At 38.1% G+C, this 19,771-nt stretch overlaps 1 protein-coding gene and 1 pseudogene across 1 annotated transcript in view; both read left to right on the top strand.

Moving 5' to 3' along the window:
• The first annotated feature begins 2,846 nt into the window (after positions 1-2,846).
• LOC143560217 (putative receptor-like protein kinase At5g39000 pseudogene) lies at positions 2,847-3,335 on the top strand (annotated as a pseudogene).
• A 250-nt stretch (positions 3,336-3,585) lies between these two features.
• The window catches only part of LOC143560208 (putative serine/threonine-protein kinase PBL10), a 37,712-nt gene continuing 21,526 nt past the window's right edge, over positions 3,586-19,771 (top strand). The window contains exon 1 of the mRNA XM_077048558.1: positions 3,586-3,829. Within this exon, the coding sequence (XP_076904673.1) occupies positions 3,586-3,829 (244 nt within the window). The remainder of the gene's footprint in view (positions 3,830-19,771) is intronic.

Below are 19,771 nucleotides of genomic sequence, written 5' to 3' on the forward strand. Positions count from 1 at the left end.
CAAAACTATATAAATAATGAGTTCATTCAGACTCAGACCCACAGGCGTTCTTGATATGGTTCGATTACTAAATAAACTTATTTTTAACACTTGATCAGGGTTGTTTACCAAAAAAAACTTTTTTTTAAGCTCTGGTACGTTGGCTATAAAAAAAACCTCATTTTAAACTAGAGTTTTTTTTTCAAGATGGCTCTATTAGAGTTTTCAGGATGTCATTCTATACGTTTATTATACGCCAACAAAGACCTAAAACCTATCAAATTTAAAACGATTTGTTTAAATTAAAATATCTTTAAGCGTATAATAACTAAACCAAAGTTCTTGAGAATTCTTTTCTTTTAAAATAAAGACTCCATTTGATGTACTTTTGTAGTCTTCTCTGTTCTAACAGAGTTAATAAAAGTTGTGTTCATACGTAAGTAATTAGTGTGGAATCCATTGGGAAATTAAGTCAACGGGGTTTCGAACAATGTGGCATCTAGCAACGAGGAGTTGTAATAGACTATTATTTTTAAAGAATTGATTTGTTTATTCATCTAAACAAATCCAACTATTTTTAATTGCATTTCTTTAACTTCAATAACTTCAGTATGTAGGTCACTTGAACGGATCTTACAAGTTGTTCTTAGATTAATCCGGGTTGTAAGCTTAGCGGAAGTCACTTACAACAAACCAAGACCTCGGATCTTGTATGTTTGTGTTATTTGCTATATAAGGTAAGTTTGAGAGGATAAGGTAGAGAGAGAAAGATTGATAAGAAAGTTTTTCAAAAAAAGGTATGTGTGCATTGCATGCCTCCATTATTTATAGTGCAAGACATGTATTTGTATTTCCATTCATTAAAGGCTCGATGGGCTTTGTTTACATGACATTGGGCCTAAATATACATCAAAGACTAAATGAAAGCATAAAATAGAAACGATAATTAGCTAAGAAATACAAAAGAGTTATAACAATGAAATGAGCTCTACACAACGTAAATTCACAACTAGTTTTCTTTCCTATTTTCATCAGTTTTATTAATTCAAATATATATTTAAATATGTCGTATATTTTATCGCCATTTTCCTTAGGTTAATTGGATTTTAATAAACTCTACTAAACAATATTGGTCGATAATAATCTATATTCATTTTATCCCTACTCGCAGTCCCAAATTTAAATATGATGACCCCCAGTGGTCCCCCGTTAAAAAGGATTTAACGGCGTTATACTTTTTTCCGAATTTCAAAACCACTGTTTGAAATTCGGAAAAAAAATATAACGTCATTAAGTCTTATTTAACGGAGGACCATTGGGGGCAACTTTATTATATTTTAGACCACCAGTGACGATAAAATATATAGGAAATGCTATGGCCCAATACCATTCAATTTGGATTACTAAAATCCAATAAATGTTTTCCCTTTTAGCTTCAACGTAATAACATTTCTTTTTCCCATTTTTCTAATTTTATCCCTCCCCAGTTCGCTGTTTTTTGGTTAGAACTAAACACATAAGTTATAACCCATTTACTTTTATTTAAAAAATAATAACAAAAAACTTATATAAGACTTCAAATGTTCAAGTTTCTCAAACTAAACTTTGACTTTCAGCATGTGTCCAAATCTTCATACTTTAAATGTGTGAAAACCGACCTAAGGCACTTGAGAATCTTAATTATCAGCTTGTGCCATTAGATTTCTACCGATGTGCTTGGTTGAATGTATTTACCACATGGATATTCACGTACTTTGCATGGCATAAATTGGGAGAATTGGCTAAATGTATTAAGTGCTTACTTTATAACGTTAGTCACAACATTCGTAGTTCCAAGCATACTGGGCAAAAATTTGTCTAGAAGCACATCTATATATATCCATTCAATTGTTGTCAACATGAATGTGTACACTACAAGAAATTCTCTCTGACACGTTGACGGCCTATTAGGATGACATACCATCAGTGACGAGAATGGTAAAAACATCTAGCGCCTTCTGAAACTCTATTTTGGTGACTTATGTCATTATTAAAAAAAACCACAATTTTAAAAATATAAAAAAGACCTTGTAGCGACATCAGTGAAGATTTCTTGTAGTGGTAGATTTTAAAGCTTTACGTCGATATTTATGGGTACTGCCCATGCACCGCTCAATACTGCACTTACATCTCATTTCTACCCTTAAGTACTCATAAACCATAAAATTACTGGTAACATCTATCCAAAAGTATCCTATAATTTTTTGTGTTTTTTTTTAGTTATTTAAGTGCAATAAATATAAAAATTGAATCAATTTTATGTGACAAACATTTGCCATGAAATGAAGTCATGCATCTATCCATATTGGTGTCTCGTCCTCTCTAAGAATTGAATCCAAGAGTCTCGGGGAACATAATATTCCACCAACCGTTCCATTTTCGATCGTGTTCCAACCCAACCCGGCACCAGTTGAATGTGAACCCAATGTACGCACCGACCATCCTTAGGGCCGTGTGACATGGTTATATTTAGAGTATAAATGATTTCTCTTTTTCAAGCACACAACGCATTCATATACCATCAACCAATGGATTTTATAAGACTATGTAACATACCAAAAGTCAAAAGTCAAGAGTCAAGATCTTCTGATATAATTATAAAGTTAACCTCTGGGCCAGAATGAAGAACAAATCAACATTTAAAAACGGATTTTAATAGCACTAATTAAAGCAGTTTAAGAAAGTCATCAAGTATAAACCTAAATTTCATTCTTGGCTTGCCTTTTTTATGACAACTACTATATTGCGAGGCTTTTCGTTGCACACCTTTAAAGTTGAATCTTCTTCAAATACAAGTTGACAACTATTTTTCAGAATCTAAAACTACAATGGCTTCAGCACATAAATGTAGGCGTTTTTCGCTTGGCGAAATTCTGTCTGCAACCAAAAACTTTGATGATAAACTGATCATTGGACGCGGTGGCTTTGGACCAGTGTACAAAGGCCAAATTTCTAGTGAGGAAGAAGGTGGGCATGTTGTAGCCATCAAACGATTGGATTCTATGTCCAACCAAGGCGAAGCTGAGTTTAGGGTCGAAATCGACATGCTTTTCCAGTTGCGTCATTGTCACTTGGTGTCTCTCATTGGTTATTGTGATGATAACAAGGAGAAGATACTTGTATATGAATATATGTCCAATGGAACCCTACATCAACATTTACATAAAAGTGATACAGCTTTAACTTGGGTGGCGCGACTCAAGATAGCCATAGGTGCTGCACAAGGTCTTGACTACCTTCACACTGGTGTAGGCACCCATCATGGAGTCATACACCGTGACGTGAAAACTTCAAACATTCTTTTGGATGACAACTAGGCAGCTATGATATCAGATTTTGGATTGTCCAAAATCACCCCCACCAATCAGTTAATAACTTCAGTTGATGCAAGTGTAAAAGGTACATTTGGGTATCTTGATCCAGACTATTTCTATACTAGGAAACTAACTAGGAACACTGATGTGTACGCCTATGGGGTTGTATTATTCGAATTGCTCTCCGGGAGGCTTGCAGTAGATGAAAACAACGAGGAGGACCAACGTAATTTGGTCTGGTGGGCTAGATCAGATGGTTGATTCTAAAATCAAGGGAACAATTTCTACCAAATGTTTAAAGCGATTTGCTCAAACTGCAGATCGTTGTGTACATAATGTTCCAAAAGAACGACCTACCATGACTGAGGTAGTGGGCTCACTCCAGGCTATACTGGAACTACAGGAGAAATCAAACCATTCTGTGGGGTCATCAGGCATATTTGGTTTTCCTTGGAAGATTCATAATTATTTTGGTCCAAGGACTAAACCAAACTCAGGTACAATATACTTATCATACACAACACTCTTAATACAAAATCATCGTACATTTACCAAAACTTAAATATAAAAAATTATAATTGGCATTATTTGTTGTTGTATTCTTTTAAAAGACCAAAACATATAAACAAAAAAATATATATAACATATAAGAATCATTGTTATTTAAAAGTTATAAACATAAAGTTAACACAATACACTTAAAAACTATAAATTCAAAGATGTAGAGGTACTTTACTTTTTTTTTATATCTAATAATAATTTACATAATCTACAGTTTTCTTAGTAAACATAAGCATCGATTTGAATACCTAATGTACGGAAATATTATGAAATAAAAAGCATATTGTAAAAACTTTAACCATACGTATCAAATATAAAAATTATGTGTAAATAGTATATAAGATATTAACAATTATTACATACAAAACAGAAAATTCAATAACTATTATTTAAATAAAATTAGCGGTAAAAACATTATAAATAATATTTTTTGCATATAATAAAGTTATAAATACATCTACGCGGAGTTTGAGTAATTTACAGTAGATAATTGGTTGAAGGATGGTAAATAAAAGTGTATATCATAACAAGTTCTTATACCTTGTATTACGTGTTTGTTTTACATTATTTGTTTATAATATTTATATATTTTTTTGGATTTTAATTTTATTTATTGTAAGAAAGTTAATAAATAAAATGTTATAACCCGGTTTAAACACTATCTAAGTTTGATGAGTCCCATGACCTGCTTATATTTTTTACTATAAAATTTTTCTTAAGAATAATATCTTTAAAAAAATTCACATATTTATTTTTAATATATCCCTATTTTATATGATTTTCATATCAAATATTCGGTGAGATTAATTTTTAATTTAATGAGATGTTATAACCCGTTTAAGGGCTATCTGCGTTTAGCAAGACCTATAGCCGTAAATTTAGGTCAAATACATGAGAAGCCTTCATTTATAAATAAGACAATCTGATGATTTAAGAGAATGTATGAAAAAACCATAGAGATTTTAAATGTTTCATTTATATATATTTAAGATATCACATTAAAATCCTTGAAACTTAAAAAAAGGTTAACGTAATGTAAAATTGTGGAATTAAGAATTAAATATTTTACTGTTTAATATAAATAACATTTATTAGTAATTTAGGAAATTTTGAAATGATTTATTTATAATTATTAAAATTATAATTAATTTGTAATTATTAAAATTATAACTTACTGTATGTTATTAATATATAATGATAATGTAAAAGATACATATTTAAAGATTAACAAATAACTAGTATTAATAAGTTATCATATTTAAATAGTTTAGTTAATATTTAAATAATTTGTGTAAATTAACGTAGAAGCGACATAAAAAAACGTATTCTTTTATTTAAAGTATAGATAGTGATGACGGGGGTAGCCCAAGGAACTGATAAAATGACTTTCATACATTAACGCTAAAAAGGTTAGAAGGTTAAAAGGTTCGTTTCCCGCCCAATTTAGGTAAACAAGTACGTGAACAGTAAGCACGTGCAACAGTACCACGTCAAATAACTGTTCACATCACTGTTCCCTCTGAATAAGGGACATGCTTAGAAAAAGTAATATTATTATAATCGTTAACCAACGGTCAAAAGCTTCCCGCCCATAAAAGGTCAACCGTCTACCAAACCAGAGGTTAACTAGTTTATCCATTGGACAAAAGCCTTACATATCTTTCTATATAAAGAATGTAAACCCAGCCATTAGAACACACCAGATTGGAAAGTTAACATATACTCTTTAATCTTCTCTTCTTCCTTGAGAAACTAGCACTGTGCTTGTTTCTTTCCTACTTCAAGAACATCATAGCTTCACCAAGAACTTCATCCAAAAACCGGCCTCAAACATCTCGGTCTTGGATCTCCGATGAACTATAACAAATGACAACAAACTAATAAACCTCTCTCTACGTTTTGCAAGCGTAGAGGGACACCACGACCTGCGTTTGGTTAACCTGAACCCTGAAGCCTTTTAGCCTAACCAGTCTATTCACTATCATTGGTCTTATAATTGCTGTAGCAACAAGTTGGCGCCCACAGTGGGGCTACGCCGCTTACTTTATCTTAAAGACCAGTAGTGTAGCTCCATTTTCATCAAAATCATCATGTTAGAAGGTGAATCTCCCAATGAAGTCGACCAAGTGTCAAGTACACCGACACCATGTGCCAGCCAACAAACTCCGGCGGCAACCATATCTTTTTCCACCCCGGGAGGTACTCCGACGGAACCGTTGTTCCTCGAATTTTCACCTTTTCAAACTCCAACCCCTTCACGATCCGGAGTTCCTTCTCCTTACGCAGGAGTCAAAAATACCCCGGAGCGTGTCGACTTGACGTTGGAAGGAGTGTCACGGCATTTCTTGCAACTAAGACATCTTCTTAACCAACACGTGAGCCAAGAAAGAGAAAAGGAGATAAGAATAAGGCTGGAGTATGACGATCCGGAGCCCTCACTGTCACTCGGACGTCCACCTTCCCCTTTAACCAGCTCACGACCGGCTGCTTCTCATTTAAAAGCTGGTCCAAGTGTAACCTACCAACCTTTTAACCTAGCTCTGTATACTTACGGGAGGCCAAGCCCAATGGCCTTCCCCCTGTTCACTTCACAACCCCTTGGGCACGAGACCACTCTCAATCAAATATGGCAGTCACCAGCTTCGAGTGTTCCTCCTACAGCCACTACTTGGGAGCAGGCCATGACGGTCTTACCCTTGGCTCGGAGTGCAGCAATGAGCACTCCCATGGGAATAACCAAATAGCAGCAACTCCTGAAAGCCTTTACTTCATGCCTTAGTTGATGGCTCAAATGATGGCACACTTCCCTTGGACCCAGCTCATCAATCAAGCACTGCGTACCCACCAAGGAACGACGAGTCATAATCTCGCTACCAGGGTAGAAGAAGACCTTGCAAAGCCTCACAAGCCCGGTAACCTATCATGTTTCTGTCAACAAATCGCCGATTATGACTCTCAAACGAAAATCAAGATGCCACCCCATATAAAAACATATGATGGGACCAAAGATCCCGAAGACCACCTCAAGGTCTTCACTGGTGCGGCCAGAATCGAAAAGTGGTCCCACGCTGAATGTTGTTTGATGTTCATGCAAACACTAGTTGGATTAGCCAGGATATGGTTCAACGACCTTCCTGCCCAAAGAGTTCGAAGCTTCGATAATCCGAGCAAGGGATTCTTGGCCAACTTTTCACAACAAAGAAGGTACGTCAAGGACGCCACGGTCATTTTTCAGATAAAACAAAAAGATGATGAGAACCTTCGAAATTTCATCAAAAGGTATAAAAAAGAAGGGTTGACATATGTGGGGGCCGACGAAAAAAATGAGGGTGGCAGGCTTCATGAACACCATCACCTCCAAGTACCTCACAAGGGACTTTAACAAGTGCATGCCTAAAACCCTTGAAGAAGCTCTCGAACGAGCTGAAGCTCATATCCGAGGCGAAGAGGCGGTTGATTTCAAATAGCAAAGAAAAAGGGCTCCTAGTTGGCGAGGCAACAGCCCCAACCGAAAAAGAGGGAACTTCAATCCCTATGATAAATATCCAAGGAACCCAGATCAACGAAGGCCTGAAGGTCGGAACCCTCCAAGCAGGGAAAAGACTATGAACTTCACAGATTTAAACAAAACCCCTCAGGAGATCCTTGCCACCGAAGAAGTGAAACACAACTTCCGACCTCCTCGACCTTTGCCCAAAAGCAAGAAGAACGAAAGCTCCACCCAGTTCTGTGAGTTCCACGAAGAAAAAGGTCTCCACACAAACGATTGATTTCAACTCAAGAGAAGAATTGAGGAAGCTATTAAGTCAGGAGAATTGGCCCATTTGGTAAAAGGGGTCAAAGACAAGATGGCTGAAAGAAAAAGCAAAGAAGTTAATATGGTGATCAATATAGACCAAGGTGTTCCCCACAAACAACAACGCTTAAGGCTTGGGAGTTTCAATGCGTCTACTTCCCACCACCTCAAGGTGACTTACTCTTAAACCCCTTGACGGTAGAAGCGAACGTGGGAACGCTTAAAACAAACAAAGCTTACATCGACACAGGGGCGGCCACAGAGATCATGTATGAAAGGTTCTTCAACCGGCTAAGTAAGGAAGAGCGTTCAAGGTTTCAACCTTCCAGGTCATCTATAAAAGGTATCTCCGATATACCCTTGAAGCCTTTGGGCCAACTAACCCTTGATGTCTGTTTTAGTGAAGGCAAGATGAAGAAAACCAAACCACTCACTTTTGTGGTAATCAACACACCTTCCAACTATGATGTAATCATAGGAAGGCCAGGACAATGTGTGTTCCACATGGCTGTCTCGGTTGGTCAAGGTGCTGTGAAGTTTCCCACCGACAGGGGAATTGCAACCATTCAACCTACCCAAGAGAGGATTACACGGTTGAAGGGGAAAGTTCAAAAAATGAAGACGAGGAACAAGGCTTGATCATAAACCCCAAGTATCTTGAACAAAAGGTACGGGTAAACACAAGCCTTTTCGAAGAAACTCTTTCACACCTTCAAAAGCTGTTGATACACTATAGTGATGTCTTTGTTTGGTGCCGGAAGACATGACAGGCATCCCTCGAAGCATTGCAGAGCATGGGCTAAAAATACCTCCCGATGTCAAGCCTGTTGTCTAAAGAAACGGAGTCTAGCTCCTGAAAGAAGCTTGGCAGCATGTCAAGAGGTTGAAAAGCTTATCCTAGCTGGGACCTACGGGAGGTCAAATATCAATCTTTGGTGGCTAATCCAGTCATGGTCCGGAAGCCTGGCAAGTCTTGGAGGATGTGCATCGACTTCAAAGACTTGAACAAAGCATGTCCGAAGGATTGCTATTACCCGAGATGGACCTCAAGGTTGACTCTTTAACCGGCCATCCCTTTAAGTGTTTTCTCGACGCTTACAAGGGTTACCATCAAATTCTCATGAAAGTGGAAGATGAAGAAAAAACTGCATTCCACATGGACAAGCGTATTTTTTTGTTATCAAAAGATGCCTTTTGGCCTACGAAATGCCGGGGCAACCTATCTACGATTGATTGACAAAGCGTTTGCCAGCCAAATTAGCAGAAACCTGGAAGCTTATGTCGATGATCTGGTAATCAAAAGCAAAACCGAGCGTCAAATGCTTGATGACATACAAGAAACCTTCCAAAACCTGAAGAAGATCAACATGAAACTCAATCCTGAAAATGTTCATTCGGGTTCGAGGAAGGCAAGTTTTTGGGACACATCGTGGGGAAACAAAGCATAAAAGCCAATCTCAACAAGGTTCGGGCTGTTATTGAAACCAAATCTCCACAAAGCAAAAAGAAGTGGAAAGTCTGAACGGAAGGCTTGCAGCCTTAAAGCATTTTACCTCCAAGCTCGCTGAGAAATCCCTCCCCTTTTTCAAAACACTAAAGGGTTGCACCAATAAGAAAGATGTCAGGTGGACGGAAGAAGTGGAAGAAGCCTTCAGTCAAATGAAGCAACATTTGGCTTCACTTCCAACTATTGCAGCCCCCGAAACGGGAGAACTGATCTCTGTCTATCTCTCAGTAGCTGAAGAAGCATTAAGCGCGGTCCTAACCATAGAACGAGACAAAGTTCAGGTACCCGTTTATTTCTTTAGTAAACGTTAAAACTGGCAGAGATCAAATACCCTCCTCTGGAAAAACTTGCTTTGGCTTTAATTCAAACTACCAGAAGGCTTCGAATGTACTTTCAAGCACACCCTATACAAGTGGTCACTGACCAACCCATCAAGAGTGTGCTTGAAAAACCAGGAAATTAAGGCCGATTGGCCAAATGGGCTGTGGAACTAGGTGAACATAACATCACCTATGTCCCAAGAAAAGTTGTCAAAGCCTAAGTCTTAGCGGATTTCATTGTAGAAATCCCGAAGCAAGTCATTCCTGAAATACATGCAACTGCCACTGAACCTTCTGACCCTGAAGCTTGGAAGCTTTTTACCGATGGAGCTTCTAGCATTGAAGGGTCAGGAGCTGGGCTCATTTTAATCAACCCCGAAGGGTTAGAATTTACATATGCTCTCCGACTTGAATTTCAGACCACCAACAATGAAGCTGAATACGAAGCATTGATCGTCGGTCTAAAAAGTGCCAAAGAGATGAAGATCCAAAAGCTACAAGTCTTCACAGACTCGTTGCTTGTTTCAAGTCTAGTCAATGATAGCTATGTAGCAAAAGATCCCAACATGAAGAAGTATCGTGAAAAGGCAAAAGAGTTGATGACCACGTTTCAATAGTGCACTATCAAGCAAGTCCCAAGATCACAAAACAAAAGAGCCGATGCCCTGAGCAAACTAGCATCCCTCACATTTGCACACCTCACCAAGAAAGTATTGGTGGAAGTGTTGAAAACTCCTTCAATTCAAGAATTGGAGGTTCAGGATGTAATCACTAAAGAAGGTCCCATTTGGATGACTCCCATAGAAAAGTTCCTCAAAAATGGTGGGTTACCTCTGGACCAGACAGAGGCTGAGAGGGTTCGAATCAAGTCCTGACAGTATGTGTTGCAAGGAGAAACCCTTTATAAAAAAGCTTACCTTGCACCACTACTAAGATGTGTGGGCCTTGAACAAAGTCAATATCTGATCAAAGAGGTTCACGAGGGGATATGTGGAGCTCATTTTGGGCCAAGAACAGTGGTTGCAAAATTGATGAACATCGGATACTTCTGGCCCACGATGCACCGAGATGCAACAGAACAACTCAAAAAATGTGAAGCTTGTCAAATTCATGCACCTTTTCCAAAAATCCCTAAACACAATCTAGTCCCCATCTCCTCGGCTTGGCCATTCCACAAGTGGGGAATGGATATCGTTGGTCCATTCCCACCAGCCAAGGGTGGGGTAAATTTTTTGCTAGTAGCCGTTGACTACTTTACCAAGTGGCCTAAAGTCAAACCACTTGCAAAGATAACGGGTAAACAAGTCATCGACTTTGTGTGGGAAAGCATAATTTGTCGCTACGGGTTGCCAGGATTGTTGGTCACGGATAATGGGAAACAATTTATCACATGGTGCAAAGAGTTCAGAATCAGCCAAGTGTTCAGCTCAGTTGCATACCCTCAATCCAATGGCCAAGTTGAAAGAACAAATAGAACCATCGTGGAAGGAATCAAAGCAAGGCTGGGAAGACACGACAAAAATTGGCTTGAAGAACAACCAAATGTTCTACGGGCAATAACAACGACTGAAAAAACAAGCCACAAACGAACACCTTACAGCCTAGTGTTCGGATCAGAAGCTGTAATTCCAGCAGAAGCCGGAGTTGTGACTCAAAGAACACTCAACATGGATCTCAAAACAAACAACAATGAGACCATATTGAATTTGCAACTCCTCGAAGAAATTCGTGATCAAGCCGCAGTACAAGAGGCTAAGTACAAACAAAAAATGGAAGCTTATTACAATGCAACAGTGAAACATGAACGTTTCAGGCCAGGAGATCTTGTACTCCGAAACAACAAGGCCAGCAAGAAAGAAAATCAAGGAAAGCTCGGCCCAAAGTGGGAAGGACCATACACAATCCTTGAAGATCACAAGGGTGGATCCTGCAAACTGGCCGACGCAGAAGGCAAAAAGCTTCCAAGACACTGGAACGGCAAAACCCTTAAAAGGTTTCATGCCTAGTCAAGAACTTAAAATTTATTTCAAGAGATGTATAGCTCTCCTTTTTGTAGATAAAAACCTCTTGAACGAATGATGAAATCTTTATCATAACTTGTCTTTACTATCCTATAATCAGGTTGAGAACCTAGCAAGAAACTCCATGGAAAGGGCCATGTAAGGGGATGAGCTCCCAGGCCACATCGCTCAATAGGTTCAAGGGTTAAATGAACCTATATAAGGGGTGAGTTCCTATATCAATCCAACTCCATGAGACTTAAAAAATTTTTCAACCAAAACTTGTCTCATAGACGGGTCTGAACAGCCTACACCAATTCGTTCCTTAAGCTTTGAAAAAGTTTATGAAACAAATATATACTAAGTAATGATACAAAGGATAGCCAACATGTGCTTTTTACCTAATGAAGCCTTGAAGCTAAGGTGACTGCAGCACTAAAACTTCTTATGGAAAGTTAGCTAAAAACACATAAAACTAACAAGTCAAAGCAACCAAAACACAAAGCATCGAACATTGCGATTTATAAAAAAGGCCTTTTAAGGCCATAATTAACATCATCCATGATAAGCCATTCAGGCTAAACAAAGGAAATCACAAAGATTCCCATGAGAATGCTCAAACGGCCAAAAAGGCTAACCACAACCATAAAGCAGATCCCTTAAGGGTTTCATGCTGAACCTAAATTGTTTAAGATATATAACATTGTTTAATAACGCTAAGAAAGCTACGAATCAACTTTTTAAACACCAGAAACAGGCTTTGAAGTGCTAGCCTCAACACCCTTACCTTTCTTCGACTTCTTCACTTCTGGGCCACCACTAGCAACGACCGAACCTTCGAGGCTAGCCACATGAGACCTGTCACTATCTCCGGATAAAGTTTCTTCGCTATCACCAGAACGGGAGCGCTTCTTAGACAAGGACTCAAGCACTTCGGAGCAAACTTTCTCATCAAGGTCGGCTGGTTTCAAGCCCGGCAAAACGGAAAGAGGTTTACCAAAGCAAGATTCACCCACATAGGGGTAAGTAAGCCTTTCCATCGCATGAACTGAATTTGAGAAGAGCTTGGAAGTTTCACGGTTGAACATAGACGATTGCTCCATAGGTTGACCAGCTTCGTGATGTTTGAAGCCAGCAACAAAGCCCAAATGCTTCCCATTGTTCAGTAGCTTCGTGTAAACACCGCCCAACACCGAGTTAAATTCAGTAGAATGAAGCAGGTAAGTCACAACCTGATGAAATTCATGCTCAATTAGCCACCGGTTGTCGTTAGTAGCCTGGGTGACTGAAGCCTTCAAGCCTTCTTTCTCCATGTCAAAGGCTTTCCTCTGAACCTCAAAAGCTTCCTTATCAGTTTCCATCGCTTTCTTCAACCCGGCTATCTCAACCTCGTAGCCACGGGACAACTCATCGATCTTCTTCACATAACCTTCCTCCTTCTTTGAAAAACCGTCAACCTCCTTCTTCATGACTGACATAGAAGCCTTCATCTTTTCTTTCTTCTTGGAAAACTCCTCATACTCTTGCATTCCCTTTCGAAAGCGAGTAACGCCCTCAGCCAAAAGGGCAGAAAGGTTGCAAGAACTCAGGATTAACCTTGAAAGCATGGCATCACCCTCCATCTCATAAATGGTGTTACGAAACCCAGGAGGAGCAAAGTTAGCCAAGACATCAGCACAAACTTCCGGATCTTTAAAGCTATGTCCAACCTTAGCATTCCACTCAGGCACATAAACTTCATCTCCACTCAAACCTTGAACTGTAGTCATCGCAACCTTCTTACCAGTTGATTTCTTCTTCTTGGAAATAACCAAACCCTGTTCCTTTTCTCCCTCCACACTTGGACCTTGATCTTCAGCAACTTGAACATCATCACTAACATCGACTGGTTCGTGAGAAGATGATAGGCTAGAAGACTTCAATAAATGTCGATTAGAACGGCGGGTAGAAACCTTAGGAGCAGCAGCCTTGGTAAAACCCTTAACATTCGGAACTCCCACATACCCAGAACCTTCGAACCTACCCTCTTTCCCTTGAACCACAGCATCTTCCCCAGTAGTAGCCGCAACATCCGTAAACCCAACATCTGAAGTATCGTCACTCTTCAAAAAATCCAAAGCTGTCATAACTACGAAAACAAAGGAAATCTATCAATAGGCATACCAGAAAAACAAAACAAGTGCAGGATAAACAAAAGCACACCCTTATCATCCCTCATAAGCATGGGATCCCGATTAGGCTTATCCCACATCTTGCTAATTCCTAACAAAACAAGAAGATGTTCGGGAAGAGGACGAAGGCGTGATGGACATTCCTAATCGACTAGAAAAACGCATCATTCAACTCCGATTCAGCCGGCTCCGGTTCTTTGAAAACAACCTCGGGTTGTCTCCAAACAGGTTTAAAAGGAAGAATGGAATCAGAAACAAAGAAAAAAGGTCCTTCCAAGAACCAAGGGTCGTAACCGTCGAATAAATTAAACATGTATCAACCTGAGTATGTTCAAAAGTATACCAATCGCCGTTCTTCGCTAAATGAAAGAAATGGCGAAAACACAAAAGCGACGGGTCATACCCTAAAGCCCTACACAAAACCTCAAAATGTAAAACCCTAGCAATCCCTAAGGGATGAATCTGACCAAAAGACACGCGATAGTATTACAACACATTCAAAAAAACCGAAAACGGATGGCGGAGATTCGAGAACTCAAAATGCCGACAATAAAGAGCAACGAAACCCGCCGGACAACGATCGATCGACGCGTCGGCAGGCGGAGCAATCGGTTTATCTTGCTTTATCTTTATAAAAGCGGATAGTTCGTATAAGTTAGGAACTTTAGTCTAATAGGTTTAATGAACTTGAGTCTACTTAATTAAGTCTGGTTTTTGTCTTATAATCTATAAAACTTCTTTCTTGTTTATTATTCATGTAGAAACAGATAGAACCACAGGTTTGTTGGTATTACACTCGACCTTAGGGGTTTGGACGCATGACCATCAAACAACAGTTGAGACCAAGTTTGTCAACTTATCAAAGTCTGTTGCGCAGCAAACAAATTTGGATAAATAATTAATTTACACTAAACTGGGACTTAAACCCATAATGTTTACAATTAATTGTTTAAAAAGCAGTTTATCTGTGTGTTGTCTTACAAAATTTTAGCTGACCATAAGTGATAGTCTATGCCTATTAATCCTCTATCACCATTTGACATATATCCTTGTCTATTTTTCTATCTTAATGGCAAATACTTTTGAAAATACGTCAATTATTTCCGGTGAATAATACTAACTCAAAAGGGTTTATTAATACGTTAAGGATTTCATATAATTTAATGCAAATACTTTCCAACATTTTAAAACTGGATATGCATAGCCATTTGTTTGTGAAATGCAAATGACTTGGTAAATGGTTGACGTATTCACCTGTCACACCCCGACTAGGTAGTTGCGGAAGCGTAATACGGGAATGTAACAGATAACACTGGTATCAACCACATTGTTTATAAAGAAATTCAACAGCTAAATTACATCATACTACATTGGTAGGTACTATGTTTACAAACTAGGTGAAAAACACATAACCGGTTTACGAGCTTCTTATTCAGTATTATATCAGCGTCTATTCACAGCTATTCAACTTTCCTTCTAACACCAAGCATGTAAGCAAATCATTCCACTTTTGCTTTACCTGAAAAGCATGTTAAAACGGGTCAGCTACGTCTAGTTAATGAGTTTCAAGTTTCACGAGTGTCAATGAAATCAGTACACGAGTTCGTAAAGTTTACAGTGTGTATGTATATATGTATGTGTATGATGTATTATACTAAGCCACAAGTGAAACCGAAACGAGCTAAAACACATGGCCTCCACTGCCCATGCACTCCCGTTGGCATTTAACAGCCACTTGCCCCAAGTATGTACTATGTCTAACACCACATAGTAGTATGTGAAAATATAATGACAATGTGCAACTGGGTTTACATATGTTCCGGCATACCCCTCCGGCTCTGTCAGTTGGGTTTGTCAAACCGATAGTACTATCCACACGTCACCGGCACGAAGTTAATCACTTGTGTTTGTGGGGACTTGTCAAGTGCTAGTACTTAGATAATCCACATCATCACACGTTTTCAAGTATATCAGTATATGTAAACATGCTTTTCACCCCAAAAGTTCGTAAAACAGTTTAGAAAGTGGGGGTCGTGAAACTCACCTTATCGTAGTTCGCACAGAATTCACGTATCAATAAGTCAGATGCCTCGTTTATAGCCTGATTCCTATAAACGGTGTCGTATCGTTATTACTAGTACAGTGTTCAAGCTAAGTCGGGCTGTATAGATAATCTGGGTATAGCTGTTAGGCCCAGAACATGACCATAGTCTTAGATTGTGACGTTGTATACTATGAAATGTTTAAAACTGGATTTGGCTCAGTTTCACCGTTTCCCGAGCCTAGCCCAGTTGATCGTTTATACGTTTCGGGATTAGGTAAGATCACATAAACTTAAGTAAATATATTGATTGATAAAATGATTTGATTTATGAAAGAATTTTAAGGTTTCGGTGTCTGGTTTGATCGCAGGGTTCGTTTCCGTTTTCACACGGGTTTGATTATACAAAACGCGCATAATCCATCCGATTTGTCAGGAATTTTCGTAAAAAGTTCGTTTTTATCAATATCATTCAAAAATATGATATTTGACCACTTTTGACATTTTGACATACCAGTCAGTCCGTTAAACACAAAACTGCCGGTTTCGTTAAAACAATTATAATTTAAATCTTTGATTAATCATAACTAAATATGTACTTATATATAAATTATGTAAATTTTTGTAAAAATACACTAAAACATGGAGAATTTTATAAAAATATTTTCAGAAATTTTATGATTAATTATTTATTTATAAAAATTCATTTAATAGGTTATAATCGTGTAATAAATGGCCCGTTTATATCAAACGACCTCCGAAAAATCCGATAATTTTTACAAATGGCCTCAATGTTATTACATAGCCCCTGCAAAATTTCCAGAACCTAAATCTTTTGACAAAATGCCTTTTTGTGCGTTTTTCGGCTGTTAAAATTCGGTTAAACAATGATTGCACAAACCATACTTAGGTATTTCCAATGATTCCCAAACTTTACCAGTGATCTTACCATCACATATTAAACTCCAAAACCAAGTTTCATAATTTTTCAATATGTTTAGCTATTTTTCCCAAATAAACGCTCATAAACGGAAATAAATTCACCAAATATTCTCCGTTTATCGAAAAATTACCAAATTTGAACTGGGACTCATTTATATGATCCCTAATGTTCCTACAAGTTTTCACAAGCTAACAACAAGCACGTCACAACCTAATACTAAACAGCCCCAAAACGAGTGTTACGGGTTTACCTTGTCGGTTTTCGATGAATTTTGCTAGCTTAAACGACTCTCCGGGTCTCGGGTTGCAAACTCAGTATATCTACATATCATATAACATCAAACCAAGCATAAATCATCCATGTAACAGCCTTGATAATTAGGGTTTCGGTTTTGGGTTCAAACCGAACTTTCTAACCGTAAAAACGTTGTATTCATGTTCTAATCCGCGTTTTTGACCAAAAAAGTATATGTTCCTGTTTTGTAAACATGTTTAACATCAAAACATGGTTTTGTAGTAGTTTGAAGGGTTTCTCATACTTAAACATAATTTTTCTTAATCAAACTTTAATTTTTGCTTAAAAACATGATTCAAAACACTTAAAGATCAAGATTTTACCTTGGATTTTGGATATTTTTTTGTAGTGGAAATATGGAGGAAAGAGTTTGATCTGGTTTTGGCTGGATAGGAATGATAAACACTTGAAATTTGAGAGTGTTTTTATTTGTGAAACAAGAGGTGGGGGAGACCCTCCATCCGATCGGAAAAAGGAAATGGGGTTCTAGACCCCTTTTTTTTTCTTCTTTTCTAATTTTATGCGTGAATATGTCTAGTCTTAAGTCAATTTTAAGTATGGTTTCAGTTTTTGGCTAAAATAAATAGTCTAGGTGCGATAAACAGCGCGAAAACGAGTGTTTTTCAGCTTATTTTTGTAAAATAAGAAAAACGTACTGACTCGTTGTAAAATTCCAAAATATTTTCACGGATTGCTTAGAACATGTCATATAAGTGTTTTATAAATCTTTTTCGGCTTAACGAATGCTACAATGCTCGTTTTGATATTAACGATTGCGTTTAAGCTTATAGCGTATCGATAAACGAAACATTTTTCGTTTAAATAGTTTTAAACGTACTGGGGCCTAAATATCAATATGTTAGCCTCTATAACATATATATAACTCGTATATGACCCCTCAGTATGTATACGGGTCATAATTAGCATCGGTCGGTTACTCGTTTAAGCACTACGAATTAACCGATTTATCGTTTACTTGTTACGTAAAGAATATAGTATACCTCGTTTTGCCATGAATGTCACATTCTCCCCCCGTTAAGAAATTTCGTCCCCGAAATTTAATGTGTCATCGGTTTTCTAGGGAACAGGTGTGGGTATTTCTTTCGGAATTCGTCATTTCGTTCCCAAGTATATTCGGGTCCTTGTTTTGAATTCCACCGAACTTTTACTAATGAAATTTTGTTTTGTCGTAACTGTTTGGTTTTCCCGTCTACAATTTCTACCGGTTCCTCTACGAAGTTGAGTTTTTCGTTGATCTGAACATCTTCCAGTGGTACTATTGTCGTTTCATCAGTCAAACACTTTTTCAGATTCGATACATGAAACACGTCGTGAATAGTGCTCAGTTCTAAGGGTAGTTTTAATCGGTAAGCTACGGGACCAATTTTTGCGACAATCTCAAAAGGTCCGATGTATCTCGGGGCTAGTTTACCAGTCTTTCCAAACCTTATAACACCTTTCCATGGCGATACTTTTAAAAATACCTTATCACCTATTTCAAAAGATAACGGTTTTCTGCGAACATCGGCATAACTCTTTTGTCGGTCTCGGGCAGCTTTCAATTTTTGCTTAACCTGGTGAATCTTATCGGTGGTTTCCTGAATTAAATCGGATCTTGAAATTTGAGTATCACCTACTTCTGTCCAACATAGTGGTGATCTACATTTTCGCCCGTATAGAGCTTCATAAGGTGCTGCTTGTATACTACTGTGATAACTGTTATTGTAAGAGAATTCAATGAGCGGGAGGTGTTGATCCCAATTCCCTTTGAAGTCCAGTACACAAGCACGAAGTAAATCTTCTAAATTTTGGATGGTTCGTTCGGATTGACCATCAGTCTGGGGATGGTAAGCTGTACTTAGGTCGATTCGGGTTCCTAAGCCTTCTTGTACTGCTTGCCAGAAATGTGAGGTAAAGTGACTGTCTCGATCGGAAATAATCGAAAGAGGTACTCCGTGTCGAGATACTATTTCATCGATGTAAATTTGAGCGAGTTTTTCGGTAGTGTAGTTGTTACGGATGGGAATAAAGTGTGCGGATTTGGTTAATCGGTCCACAATTACCCAAATTGCGTTGTGTACTCGAGAGGTTTTAGGAAGGTGTGTCACAAAATCCATGGTAATTTGTTCCCATTTCCATTGTGGGATTTCGGGTTGTTGTAACATTCCCGAAGGTTTTTGATATTCCGCCTTTACCCTTGCACATGTTGCACATTTACTTACATACACGGCTATATCCTTTTTCATACCAGGCCACCAGTAAAATTCTTTAACATCCTTATACATCTTATCAGCACCTGGATGAATAGAATATTTGGATTTGTGTGCTTCATCAAGAATCAACTTTCGGAGTTTATGAAGTGTTGGAATCCAGACCCGGTTTTTGTAATAATATACTTCATCAATTTTCTTCTCAAAATTCCTTTCATTTCCATGTAGTTCTTCTTTTTCTAACTGATCTGTCTTCAAGGCCTCATCTTGTGCAACGCGAACTTGTTCGGTTAGGCTACTTTGAACAATCATTCCGAGTGCTCGTACCCTTAATGGTCTGATTCTGTCTTTTCGGCTTAAAGCATCAGCTACTACGTTGGCCTTACCCGGATGGTATTTAATCTCACAATCATAATCATTTAACAGTTCTACCCATCTCCTTTGTCTTATGTTTAGCTCTTTCTGATCAAATATGTGTTGTAGGCTTTTGTGATCAGTATAGATGGTACATTTAGTGCCATACAAGTAATGTCTCCAAATCTTCAATGCAAAGATAACTGCTCCCAATTCCAAATCATGGGTCGTATAATTCTTTT

The sequence above is a fragment of the Bidens hawaiensis genome, unplaced genomic scaffold (genome assembly GCF_021521415.1).
Source record: "Bidens hawaiensis isolate Kalapana, Puna unplaced genomic scaffold, B.hawaiensis_p1.1 tig00020238_1, whole genome shotgun sequence".
Taxonomy (NCBI): Eukaryota; Viridiplantae; Streptophyta; class Magnoliopsida; order Asterales; family Asteraceae; genus Bidens; species Bidens hawaiensis.